At 37.5% G+C, this 13,767-nt stretch overlaps 1 protein-coding gene across 2 annotated transcripts in view; it reads right to left on the bottom strand.

The window, feature by feature from the left end:
- PRTFDC1 (phosphoribosyl transferase domain containing 1) overlaps positions 1–13,767 on the bottom strand; it is a 59,405-nt gene that overhangs the window by 13,473 nt on the left and 32,165 nt on the right. The window contains exon 4 of one of the 2 annotated variants that reach the window (XM_058181821.1): positions 9,640–9,705. The exons of the other annotated variant lie outside the window; for it this stretch is intronic. Coding sequence (XP_058037804.1) covers positions 9,640–9,705 — 66 coding nt within the window. The remainder of the gene's footprint in view (positions 1–9,639; positions 9,706–13,767) is intronic. 2 annotated transcript variants of the gene reach the window in all.

Here is a 13,767-nt window from a genome sequence, read left to right on the forward strand (position 1 = left end):
AGAAGAGACTGGGCAGTTACCTATCTGAAATAGGATCTCCTGCTTGAGCAGGGGGTTGGACTAGAAGACCTCCAAGGTCCTTCCAGCTCTATTCTAATTGAAACATTATATGTAAATATAAGGAGAGTTATCCTGGAATATTGTTAATATATGCCACACAATGGCCAAGTACATATATATCTAGGAATCTCAGAAGTTAAAAGTAACAGCCTGCTCTTCCATGAACTGATACACAATCTATGGATATGTCTTGTCTCTCTTTAAATCCATCCTGTCTGATGGCAAAACAGACCATAAGTGAGTTTGGTCTTGTGTAAAATATAGTTCTGGGTAAAGTGGGTAAAGGAGACCCAAGTAAAGGCATTGCAAACAACAGGTCCAAAGCCGAGACCATAAACTCTTTTTCTGTGATGACCCATTGAATTTATTTTTATTTATGTATGAAATTTAGAGGATGCTAATTTATAGTAAAACTATAAATTTAAAAATGTCCAGCAGTCAGACAAACACATCCCCTACAACAGAAAACAAAATTAATTGAGTATCTATGGAGATTTTCAATCATCCAGGTCATGGTTGTCCCAAGGGTGCTTTTTTTCAAAAAGAAACTGAATTTTCTTGGCTTTTTCTTTGAAAATATTTCGCTTCTCCTCCAAGAAGCTTCTTCTTCTAAACTAATTGAGGTTCCACATTCTGCAATGGACTATGACAATGATCTTGGAGGACAAGAGGAAAAGCCAGAGCCCAGGCAACCACCATGAAAAAGGTATTTCACCTACAGAAGGTCAGAGGGCATGGGAAACATTCCAGAAAAAAAACACACACACACACATCAATTTTCTGGAAAGTAAAAAGAAGGTAGAAATGCTTTCAGACTTGCAAGTTTTTGTTTCAATAAAGCTAATATAGGTTTGACATATTCTATCCGAGGCCTGGAGAACAGCCAATTTTCTAAAGATTTCTAGAATGTAGGTGGATGGGAGTCAGATACATGGCTAGGTGGGAATATCATTCCAATACTGACTGCAAAAGTCAACCATAGACAAAGGTAACGGCAGGTGTTAAAGTCTAACCAGGATATAATTTGCCTCTCTACCAGGTCATTTAGCACTGTATGCTATTCTAGTTTCTCTCTGCCTTGTATTTCTGTTTAGGCTACCCTGTTGCTGTGAATTTAATGAAATTAGTGTCCTATAAAATAAGACCAATGTCCTCACGCGAACTCAAAGATGCAGAATTCCCAATCTAATTTAAAGCTGTCACTAAAATAGGCTGAAAAAAAGCTTCTATCCCAGGGCAGTAACTATATTGAATTCTACAGTATAGTGCAATATTAATGCAATATCGGGTTTTCAATTTCAATTATATAGAATATGAAGGATTGTGTTTGTGTTTTTATTTTTACAGTTATAATGTACATTGAAGATGGCATTTAATTTCGTTGTACGATGTGCAATGACAATAAAGTAAACTAATCCCAATTATTTTTGCCTTTATGAGGCAAACTGAACAGAAGGAACTAAAATGGAGGAAAAAATGTAAAGTTCAAAGTATTTTGGCAGAATGTTTCAATTACTGTGCTTCACATAGAACATTTTTTCCTTCACAAAAATAAAGTTAATTGTGGGGCTTGAGCCAATGGATGTCTTCAGGAGAATTTTTGAATGAAAACAGCACAGGAGGAACGAATTACATTCTTTTCCATTCCCATTTCCCAGGCAAATTTGCACTTTGCTTTAGGTAAAGAAAAGAGACCTGTGCTAAACAGAGTGGATCAGAGATGAATGACTTTAATTGGGGTTTCTAGATTTTGGACAATAATGAGAACCACAGTGGGAGGGAAAATGATCCGAGATGGTTCAGATTGTCTTACATATAATGGCAGGTTCAGGATCTTCTGTTTTTAAAGAGGAATTTCTAAAAACAATGTTAGGCCCATTTGGAAATTTGTTTTTGGGTTTCCTACCTAATATGGCAGGAAGCTGCGCTACCTATTGTTTTAGGATTTGTTGCAGTGGGGACCTCCAGGGGCTGTAAAAGAAGAACTCAAGAGCCAAATACTTCAGGTTATACTTTTCTGAAGGTAGATAAAGCTCATCAGTAACATACTGGAATTTTGACACTTCTTCTGGCAAATAGTGATAGACCAAGAACCATCCCTGACCAATTCTTCCACCATTAAGTATCCTGCCGTTTCATGAAAGCAATTGGCAAACTCATGGGAAACACACCAAGGGACTTCTTTCAGCACAATCCAAAAATGGTATGGATTTACCAGGATTTACTCTCCTGTTCCCCAAAAATTTGGCTGTTGTAGTAAGTAGCTATGGAAAGTATTCATCTAAGAAGAGGAACATGGGGTTTATTTTCCAAACCACTCTTGTCTGCTTTAGATCGAATTCCTACCCACCAATTTGCGAAAAACTGGTCTTTATTATCTTTAAAGGTTGAAGGATTGAAGAACAGCCAATCTTTTTTTCTCCCACAAAATCAATGATTCAAGCATAAGAAGAGGTAAACTAGGAGTTAATATTTAGTTTCTCTGTTTAATGCATCTCAAAAGGTGGCATGCAAGCCTACTTCTGCAAAATAAAAACATAAAAATGTCTACACATTTTCTAATCTTAACTAGTTTGATACGGACCATCTGTAAGAAGCCACGAAAGTAAAGTATGTACTGTTTACAAACTACTTTGTTTTTGACAGATAAGGCTGCTGCATGTTTAACTGAAAATATTTATTGATTCACTTCTATAATCTTTGTGAGGAATGCATAATATTATTAGAAAGGAAAGCAGAAGCCATAACATATTAGTGATAAAAACCAAATTCATCCTTGACCATTGAAAACAACCTGGGTGGCTGGATGGTAAAATATTTACGCCTTTCTTATTTTTCAACGGAATCTTATTTTGTGGTTTTGCACAAAAATGTACATGAACGCGCATTTTACAAAGTTACAGGATGAACCAAGGATGGCTTTCAAATGGCCTATTTTTCCATAAAAAACGTCTTTTATAGCTTTGAGTAAATGTGCAGTTCCACAGCCTATTTCAGTAGTCGTAATAGGGCAGAGTGATTAAATTTTATATGTCAACTCACAAGAACCAATTCCTCATCCCAACCCAACAAGCACATTTCAGAACTTTACTTTTTTGTTTTGCAAGAATTTCTCCTTTCAATTAACTGGTAAAAATTAGACAGACGATTGAAAGACAGCTAAGGCAAATATTTCTTAATTAGACATTCCTACCAAAAAGGCCTCAGAGTTATCACCATTTTCATCACTCCTGACAATGGAATCCTGACTTTGGATGAAAGCACTATCAACTAAACATGGCAATTTTGATTCTAGAATTAAACTAACAGACAATATATGCACAAATTCTTTCCCATGATCATTTCTGAATTTAACCAATCAATATTTTAGATGAGAAAATTAATGACTTACACACGATTATCGGTTTAGGGTGAGGTTTTTACATGGGAATAAGCACTATTAAACACAAATGGAAGAAATATGCTTAGGCTCACTCTGTAAATCAGTTAAACTAATAAAAGATAGCAATCTGAAGACACGAGCTAAAGACATAACATAACATAACATAACATCAGAGTTGGAAGGGACCTTGGAGGCCTTCTAGTCCAACCCCCTGCCCAGGCAGGAAACCCTACATTTTTGTTCCATCGCGCAGGGCTGGCCTAATAGTTTTAATGGGAGATTTTATTAGAGTTTTAGTTCTTCTTAGCCAAACTGAATTAGTTTTTTAAAAATATTTTTAATTTTTGTGACTGTTGTTTTATTTGGCTGTAAACCGCCCTGAGTCCTTTGGGAGAAGGGCGGTATATAAATTAAAATAATAAATAAATAAATAAATAAATAAATAAATAAATAAATAAATAAATAAATACTTATGTATTTATCAGTAGCCAACCCTGCTGAACAAAATATAATAGGTTGACACTCACTGAACTTGTAAGACTGCAATCCTTTAAACACTTGTCTGAAAATAATAATTAAACAAATTTTGAATGTAGAGGATTGGGCACTAATCAATGTCAAATGTATCACTGTTTTTAAAAGCCAGAAAAGAACATTTTAATTATAACAATTTTCTTCTGGAATAGTCAGCTAAAGGAATACATAATCAAACAATTAAGCTACTTAAAAATTGTTTTGGATATGTTAGCAGAACAGAAAATAATAAAACATTTATATATAGACTTTTCTCTTATAGATAATTGTCAGTGGCAACTTTGCTGAATAAATTATAAATTCGTCTCATATTTTCTTCAGTAATTAAAAGTCTGAGTAAGATTTTGGTGAAGGAAAATGTAATACAATCATTTCATTAAAAGAAATTAAAATGAAATGAAATATTTAACCAGTTAAAAGTCAGGATATTATCAAAGAATAATTTACTTTTGGGATAAATTATTTTTGCTATTATCTTTCCTGTCATTTGCCTTTATTATTTTTACAAATAACTCAAGGCAACAAATGCATACAATACTCCTTCCTCCTATTTTTCCCAACAACTCTGTGAGGTGGGCTGAGAGATAGCAAGTGGCCTAAATTCGCCCAGCCAGATTTCATGCCTATGAACAAATGTGAACTCACAGTCTCTTGGTAATTGGCCCAAACTCACACAACCTAAGGGGAAGGGGAGACTAGAACTCAGTCTCCTCATTTCTAGCCCGATGCTTTAACCACTAGACCAAACCTGGTTATGATTTTCAGAAAAAAAATTATCCTGTAATCTACAACTTCTACACTGCAAAAACATAGGGACTACAAATTTTGATCAGGGCAAAGCAATAGATTCAATTTACATAAGACTTCTGTAAAGCCTTTGACTCAGAAGTACATGACAAACTACTTATAAAACTAAAATCCTACGGCATCTCCAGATCCCTCCATAATTGGATAACTGCGTTCCTGTCAAACAGGCAACAAGTGGTCAAAATAGGCAGCACCCTATCAAATCCTGCACCTGTTAATAGCAGTGTCCCCCAAGGCAGCTGTTGTGTCTTGCCCGCTCTCACCGCAGCCGGGGTCTGCTTATCTGCTTCCGAACGCTGAAGAATGTCCTCCCGGCCCCAGCCCTGGCTCCATGCCCAGACAGGCTGAGGAGAGGGCATCTCCCGGCCCCAGCCCTGGCTCCATGCCCAAGCAGGCTGCAGAGGAGGGAGCACCCCCCGGCCCCAGCCCTGGCTCCATGCCCAGGCAAACAGAGCAGCTAGACCCCTCCCCCTCCTCCACAGCATGTGAGACTGAGGAAAGTTTATTTCCAACAGCTGCTGATTGGAGTGACCCTCGCATCAGAAGACTGGATAGGCGGAGGCAACAGAAGGAAGGGAGGGGCAGGCCTTAATGAGTGCTGAGTCATGGAGCCACACCCCATGGCCTATATAAAGGATCTGCTTTCTGGCAGTCTCTGAGTCAGGCAAAGTCGAACTTATCTTGCTGAAGTCACTTTCTGGTCTCCTGCCTGCTCTGAGGACTTTGCTAGGACTTTGGGCAGAGCTGCAGAGGCAAGCCTGATTCGGATTTCCCTGACCCGGCCGTCAGCGGAGGAGTGGGACACGACAGCAGCATTCTAGGACCAACACTCTTCATATTATACATAAACGACCTTTGTGATCATATTATAAGCAACTGCGTTCTGTTTGCCGAGGATGTTAAACTATTTAACACTATCAACAATGCTGCTACCCTTCAAAAAGTCCTTGACTTTATGTCGGAATGGTCAAAAAATTGAAAACTCCAAATGTCAACCAACAAATGCTCTGTCTTACACATTGGCAAAAAGAATCAGAACACAAAATACAAGCTAAGTAGACATGACCTTGTAGATGACCCTCACTCTGTCAAGGACCTTGGAGTACTCATATCAAATGGCATCTCCAGATCCCTAAAGGGCCGGTTTAGCTCTGCCTGGTAAGGCCTGTTATTAAGAACACAAAGCCTGCAATTACTGCAGGTTCGAGCCCGGCCCAAGGTTGACTCAGCCTTCCATCCTTTATAAGGTAGGTAAAATGAGGACCCAGATTGTTGGGGGGGCAATAAGTTGACTTTGTAAATATATACAAATAGAATGAGACTATTGCCCTATACATTGTAAGCCGCCCTGAGTCTTCGGAGAAGGGCGGGGTATAAATGTAAACAAAAAAAAAATAAAAAATGATCTAAATGCCAAAGCCCGCTGTAACAACATCGCCAAAAAGGCATTAAGAGTTGTAAACCTAATCTTGCATAGGTTCTTCTCCGGTAAGATTACACTACTAACCAGAGCATACAAAACATTTGCTGGACCAATTCTCGAATACAGCTTATCTGTCTGGAACCCACACTGCATATCGGACATTAATACAATTGAGCAGAAATATTTCACAAGAAGAGTCCTCCACTCCTCTGCTAGCAACAAAATACCTTATGCCACCAGACTTGAAATTCTGGGTTTGGAAAATTTAGAACTACACCACCTTCGGTATGACCTGAGCATAGCTCATAAAATCATCTCCTACAATGTCCTTCCTGTCAATGACTACTTCAGCTTCAACCACAGCACACAATAGATTCAAACCGCTCCAATCTCGATTGCAGAAAATATAATTTCAGTAACAGAATTGTTAATGCCTGGAATGCACTACCAGACTCTGTGGTCTCATCCCAAATTTCCAAAACGTTAACCTAAGACTGTCTACTGTTGGCCTCACCCCATTCCTAAAAGGTCTGTAAGGGGCATGCATAAGAGCACTAGCGTTCCTACCGTCCCTGTCCTAATGTTCCCTTTAATTGTATTCATTTTATGTATTCAATTCATGCTTATACTTGTATATATTTTTTAATGTGTACTCAACAAAATAAATAAATGAAATAAATAAATAAATAAAATGATCCCAATGTTCTGAGCGTGAAATAAATATTTCATTTTTTGAATGGCTTAGCCTTGGAGCACATCTATAACAAAATGTAATAGTACACAAAATAACATGTTATATGGTGGAATCATCACATATATGTGATTACATAGTTGCATCATCACATATGTCACGGGCACATCTCAATCCTGTACTTTAACAAAGTTTCCATCCACTACTATCCTCCCCCTCCCAAATCATTACATTCAAATATAGTGGAAAAAGAAACACAGCCCAGGTGCTAGAAATGGAATCATCATAATAACTAAAACCATTAAAAAGTTCTGTAGTTTACTGCCTATTTTGATGACTCTGAAAACCAGAAACAGTATTTATTATTTGGTTTAGCACGAAGCACAGAAGAGACTCAATGAATAAATTATAATTTTTTTTTAGTAACCACTTTTTGAAATCATAAGTTGTTGATTTAATGAATGGAATGAAATTGAACATTAGATATCAATATAATATACACATATCACGCACACACATATACACAAAAAGTATCTGGAAGCTTCAATAGGTGTGGAAAGAAGCTGCACAAGCTGTACTAGGTATCCAGAGAAGGGCACATATATTAAATATCTCGGCTCCATGAACTGTACTGTGTTCTAGTTTGTTTCCGGGTCCAATTTAAGGTACTGATTATTACCTATGAAGCCCTAAGGGCATAAGGGCTGGTGACCTATGGAACTGGCTTTGCCCCATTGCATCAGCCTGTCCCACTCGATCAGGTATGGAAGGCATGCTATAGACTCAACAGTCAAAAACTTCTACTGACAAGAGGCAAGTTTCTGCTATCATTCTGCTTTGTGGAACATCTTGCCTCCAGAAGTGAGGAAAGCTCCCAATCGATTTGCCTTCCGCAAAGAAGTCAAAACTTGGCTGTGAAGGCCTTGTGTGAAAGGCACTGGCTGGTCTCATGAGAACCCCCTGCCACCTCTATAAACAATTCCTAGACTCCCTATCTTGGAACTCTCATTTTTTTGGTAATTTTTATAATGTTGTATTACATTTTTAATTTTTTTTAATCCTAATATAATTTTTTAAATGTTTTATTATATTGATTAAATTGTACGTTGCTCATAGCCCCTCCAATAGGGAAATGTACAGTTAAGAAGTTTGATTGATTAATTCTCTCTCTCTTTCTCTCTCTCTCTCTCTCTCTCTCTCTCTCTCTCTCACACACACACACACACACACACACACACACACACACACAGTGGGAGGTTATTGAATTTGTTGAAGCCTTTAGCCAATCCACAGATGCAGCAGGCAGGAACAGTTCAAGACAGAAAACAAACTGGATATAGGCCACAAAAACCATGGCTACTTCGTCTGTAAGCCTGAGCTGCTAAATACATAGCCCTAAGCTATAAATCACAGTTTAGAAATTACAATGGCTGCACAGCCATGCCCCATTCATCCAACAACATGGACTGTAGCTTAGCACAATGTATCAACCCAGCAAGTGACTTTGCTTGTTGCTAACTTGTCCAACAAACCATCAATTGGCAAAATGTGTAAACGGAGAACTACTGCCAAGACCAATGTAATGATACATTGTGAAGCCAAACAGACAATAGCTGCTTTCAGACACCACAATAAGTTATTGTTCATAATTACAGAGACAAGTTTACACAAGGTTTAGGCTCGCGTGCATCCTTCTTCAATCATGTTCTAACAATTGTTTCCATTTCTGATAAACAATAATTAATCATACTGTTGAAATCTGAAATTGTATTCAGGCCCAGGAGATATGAAGCTAGCTTGTTTTAGATAAGGTTAAACCATAGTTTAGCCACTTGAATGCAACATAAACCATAGCAACATAAACCATAGTTAAGTTGTGCTGCATTGGTAGGGAAATACACATATCCAAGATAAGCTACTAAGGCTTGTACCCATCATAAGAAATCAGCCATCCCAAACACAGTGTCTTCCAGCTTTTGTAATTCCCTGCCAGCAGAACAAAAGCATGGGAACCAAGTTCAACACATCTGGTGGATTTATAGGGAAAAAAATAATATATAATTTATCATGGCATTCAAATACAATCACATACATAATTGTATTTTTAATTGTATGGCTTCATGGTGGGTGTGCTGTGGGAATGATGGGGGTTGTAGGAATCCCAGGTCTTAGAAAGGTATTTGATTTACAGCACTACAAAACCGATCAAGTATTGGTAATTTATTACAGATGTTCCTTACTTAATTATAGCAATAGGGGACCAGCAATTCCTCCCCTCAGCGATGCAGACGTAAAGTACAATATCATCTGACTGCATGGATGTATGTTAGTCCCAGTGGTAGTCGGTGGAAAAAATCCTTGTGACTGTTAAATACAATGTTACATGATCACCATTTGTGATCTCTTGCCAGCGTCCTCATTGACTTTGGTTTGTGGAAGCTGGTAATGAAGACCAGAAATCATGATCTTGTGATTGTGAGATGCTGAAAATGCCATGAATGCATTGCCAAGTGCCTGAATTGTGATGATGTGATTGCAGGGATACCGCGATATCTACAATTACAAGGAATGTCTATGAGTTGTCCCCATTGTAACCTTGGAATAGTCACTGAATGAATAGTCACTGAACAAAGATTACCTATGTTTATAAATAATCGTGTATACATTCCAACATTCAACGTTTATTTTCATTATTAAACAAGCAGTTTTTAAAACTCAAACTCCTTTCAGATGTCTACAGACCTTTCCAGCCAGTTTTGAAAAGTCATCTCCTCCTATGATCCGAGTATCTTCCATAGATTGGTCATTCTGCAAAAACAGACATTATATAGCTGTTTTACTTTCAACATCAGTATGAACAAAAAAGAACTGGAATAGTAGAAACGTATCTTGTGATTTTCTAGTTTGCACTGACTGTTTTATCAATTATTCTTCTCTCTTTTTTATGACTTAAAAAATGTGTATTTTTATGCTTTATCATATTTAACAACTCATCAAATCTTTCACTGACAGATCCAGAGAAGCCATTTCAATGGAAAATGTTTTAAGATCAGGGGGATAATTTTTTCATCTGATATTCATTCTCCAGTAGATTTAAACCTATGCAAATGTAAGAAGAATTATAAATGAATTGAAAAGTAACAGCATATTCCTGTACACATCCATTCTAAAATAAGCCCCATATGCAACTAATTAAATATATTTGAATATATTGAATTGTATAAGTTATGATATGGCCAATACTCTGTTCATAAATTATGTATGTGTGTAGGGTGGGAGGGAAACTAAAAAATCAATAAAAACTTGTTCTAAATAAATAAATAAATAAATAAAATAAGCCCCATAAATTCAGGTAGGATAAATCAGTCAATCAAGGATGGCAGGAATGAAAGTTCTCTCCCACAGAAATGAAAGAGTTGTAAAAGACGATGATTCTGTAAAACAGAAATCAAAGCTACTTTTGAACATTTTTAATTAGAATTAATTAGAATTTTTTCAGCATAACAAAATGTATAAGTCTAAGGAAGAAACAAGAAATAAAAATAGAAGAAATTTGAAAAAAACGAAATGAAAATATGTACGCCTCCTGATCCTCTCTATATTTCTGTGACTGACATATGACAATTCCAGTTTCTCCCCCCCTCCCCCGAATTTTCCCCAACTTGTTTGCTCCCTTTTTAATCCCAAATTCCAATTGATTTTTTTCTTTTTTCTTTATAAAAACAACAAAGCTACATTTTGTGAAAATCACTGACAAACCACATTCCAAAATAAAACTATTGATGCAAGTTTTATTCACACAATGCAATAAAATCCAGTAGCATCTTTGGGTAGCAATCAAAAACAGGAATATGGTGGGGTTTCACTATGATTGAATCTCTGTCTCTTTTGGATATGTCCTATGGCTATACAAAAGGGGCAGGACTTTGATTGGGATAGCGCATTATCATCTTGCAGATTCTGATATCCCATTCTTGGTTCACAGGAAAATATAACCTGCTTAAATTAATTACATATTTTGCACCCTACAAAAATGATTTAGAGAGCAACCTTGAATCACTCAAGCCTTGTTGATTTTCTCATTTCTCTTCGGCTTCTATTCCTCTTCCCTTCCCCCAAAAAACTCTTTAATGCTTAATAAAAAACAAGCAAGTTGTTATTCCATTATATTTCAAGGGGTAAAGTAAACATGGAACTCTTTTTCCAAAATGCTGGACAGCTCATACACATGTTTTCCTTTCAAAATGAGGTTGAGCTAGTAGTTTGTATCACTAATGTTATCTCTACTTCAGCCTATTATCCTCCCCAATGCTCATTACGGATTTGCTTACTTTACTGGGCAATTTTCAAGACACTTAACAATTTTTGGATTCTGGATACATCACAGCTCTCCATTTCAAATCAAAAGCATCTCTTAATCTGTACAGAAGACTTCAGAGAAGCACCAGAGAATATAACTGCAAAGTGATTAAGTCCGACCTTGATGACAAGTAGAACTTGGGCAAAGGAACAGAGAAAAGAGTTCAAAGGCTTTGATTTTCTTTGAGCAGACTGGGCTAGCATAATCTGTGTCTGATCAAGACACAAGAACAGGCAATCTGGAGGCCCACTGAACTTTAACCTCGCTCAAACCAAACACTGTATCAAACAGCAAGACCTTGGATGTACTCTATATTGCCATTTAAAAAAAGAAATCTGGAAACCACTAGGTTTCCTGTCTTTGGAAGATACTTTAAAAATGTTGTCAGGTAACAACCCTCAATTCACAGTGCTAATGTGTGAGACAAGAATGCCTAGCCTCCTGCCACAGCTGGCTAACGATTCTGAGAGTTCTTATTTATTTTTCAGATTTATATCTTTTTTACAGGAGTACAAGGAATTAAGAAATGGGAGCTCCACAGTGCATCTCAAAACAACGTTTCCAAAAAAAGCTGCAAGGCTTATATGACAATCATAACAATACATCTTTTAACATTTCTCCTTGAATCTAGTAAATTATCCAATTATAAAGACCAGCTGGAATGAGTATGTATGTATGTGTGTATGTATGTATATGTATGTTATGTGTGTGTGTATATGTTTGTGTGTGTACACACACATTGTAACTGTCATAAATACATACCAGTTGCCAAGTACCCAAATTCTGATCATAGGACCCAGGGGATAATGTGCGTACTAGAATTTGTCTTTTTTTTAGTGTACTGTAATTTCAAACAAGGGACATGATGGCTCAGTGGCTAATATGCTGAGCTTGTCAATCAAAAAGTCGGCAGGTCAGTGGTTTGAATCCCTAGTGCCACGTAATGGAGTGAGCTCCCATTACTTGTCCCAGCTTCTGCCAACCTAGCAGTTCGAAAGCACGTAAAAAATGCAAGTAGAAAAATAGGGACCATCTTTGGTGGGAAGATAATAGTGTTCCGTGCACCTTTGGTATTTAGTCATGCCGGCCACAGGACCATGGAGAGGTCTTTGGACAGCTCTGGCTCTTTGGTTTTGAAACTGAGATGAGCACCGCCCCCTAGAGTCAGGAACGACTAGCACATATGTGCGATGGTAACCTTTACCTTTAATTTCAAACAGTTACTAAAGGAATGGTTGTAAGTCAAGGACTGTGTCTAAGTCAGCGGTCCCCAACCTTTACAGCTTGGCAGCCTGACGGGGAGGGAGAGGGGACCCAGCCCAGTTCTGAACATGCAACAGCCCAATAGTGGCCTGTGGCCTGGGGTTGCAGGACCCTTGCTTTAAGTAGCCTATTTCCCCTATATCAATCACATATCAATGTCAAAGGGCATGAACAGGAGCATCGATAGTGTAAATTATTTGTTCCCATGAAATAATTCCTCATATATAATTGCACATGCAAGATTTTCCTTTCTTGGCTTAGTTTAGGCTTGCTTTTCCATGTATGATCTTTTGAATAGAGAAAAATTCTGCATAATGTTCCAAAATCCACAGCTGAACAATTAGGATCCTTCCAAAATGTCACTAGTGTTGCTCAACTGGTCCTTACAGACCAGTCTAGCTTCCCTCTTTTATCTGCAAATTAAGATTCTGTAACCACTTGGTCAGAGTTTCTATAGCAACATTTAAGTTGCCAATTCTTCCAGTATTAGATCATCTCCACTGAATTGGGTGGGGCAGCTATTATCTTTTTTTTTCTTTCCTGGAGACCAGAGGGATCTTGAATCCATCAGGCTACGTGTGGGTGATCTCAAGAAAAGAAAGCGGCTCTTGTAACCAGGATTCCTGATGACAAGATTGTAAAAAGCAGCCCACATCTGTGGTTTGGGGTAGCTGAGAAGAAAATGGCCTCTTTTTAAAGTGTTCTGGCAGAACAAAAGCTACCTTATCATGACACAAACCAACAGTAATAAATTTCTAACCCTTTACCTCATTAAACTGTGATGGGCTTTTTACTGAAAGAGTAAGGACATTTAGTGAATGTCCTTTGGCTATCAGCTCAAGGCTTGGCACCTGCTTCTCTCTCTCTCTCTTTCTCTCTCTCTCTTTCTTTTCTTCTTTCTTTCTTCCAGAAACAAACCCAAGCAAGACAGCTAATTAGAGTTCATAGAAAAAGCATAAGAGAAGTTTTAAAAATATCAGTGGTTTCAGGGTATTTGAAGAATCTGTCTTTTAATCATCTTGTTTCATTCAATGTTACTGCTATCCTGAAGGCACCCACAGAGTTGGAACACAAAATTCAGTCAGTTCTTATTTTAACATAAACTGACCCAATTTTCACTTCCTAAGATAATATATAGACTGGCCTGCAGGCATATTTTCATTTTTGCACACCTCCAAATTTTGCAGTTTGATTCCCTGATCAGAAAATGTTGCAACCCTTACCTATGTAAAGTTTGCACACAAAAA

This window comes from Ahaetulla prasina, chromosome 4 (genome assembly GCF_028640845.1).
Source record: "Ahaetulla prasina isolate Xishuangbanna chromosome 4, ASM2864084v1, whole genome shotgun sequence".
Lineage (NCBI taxonomy): Eukaryota > Metazoa > Chordata > Lepidosauria > Squamata > Colubridae > Ahaetulla > Ahaetulla prasina.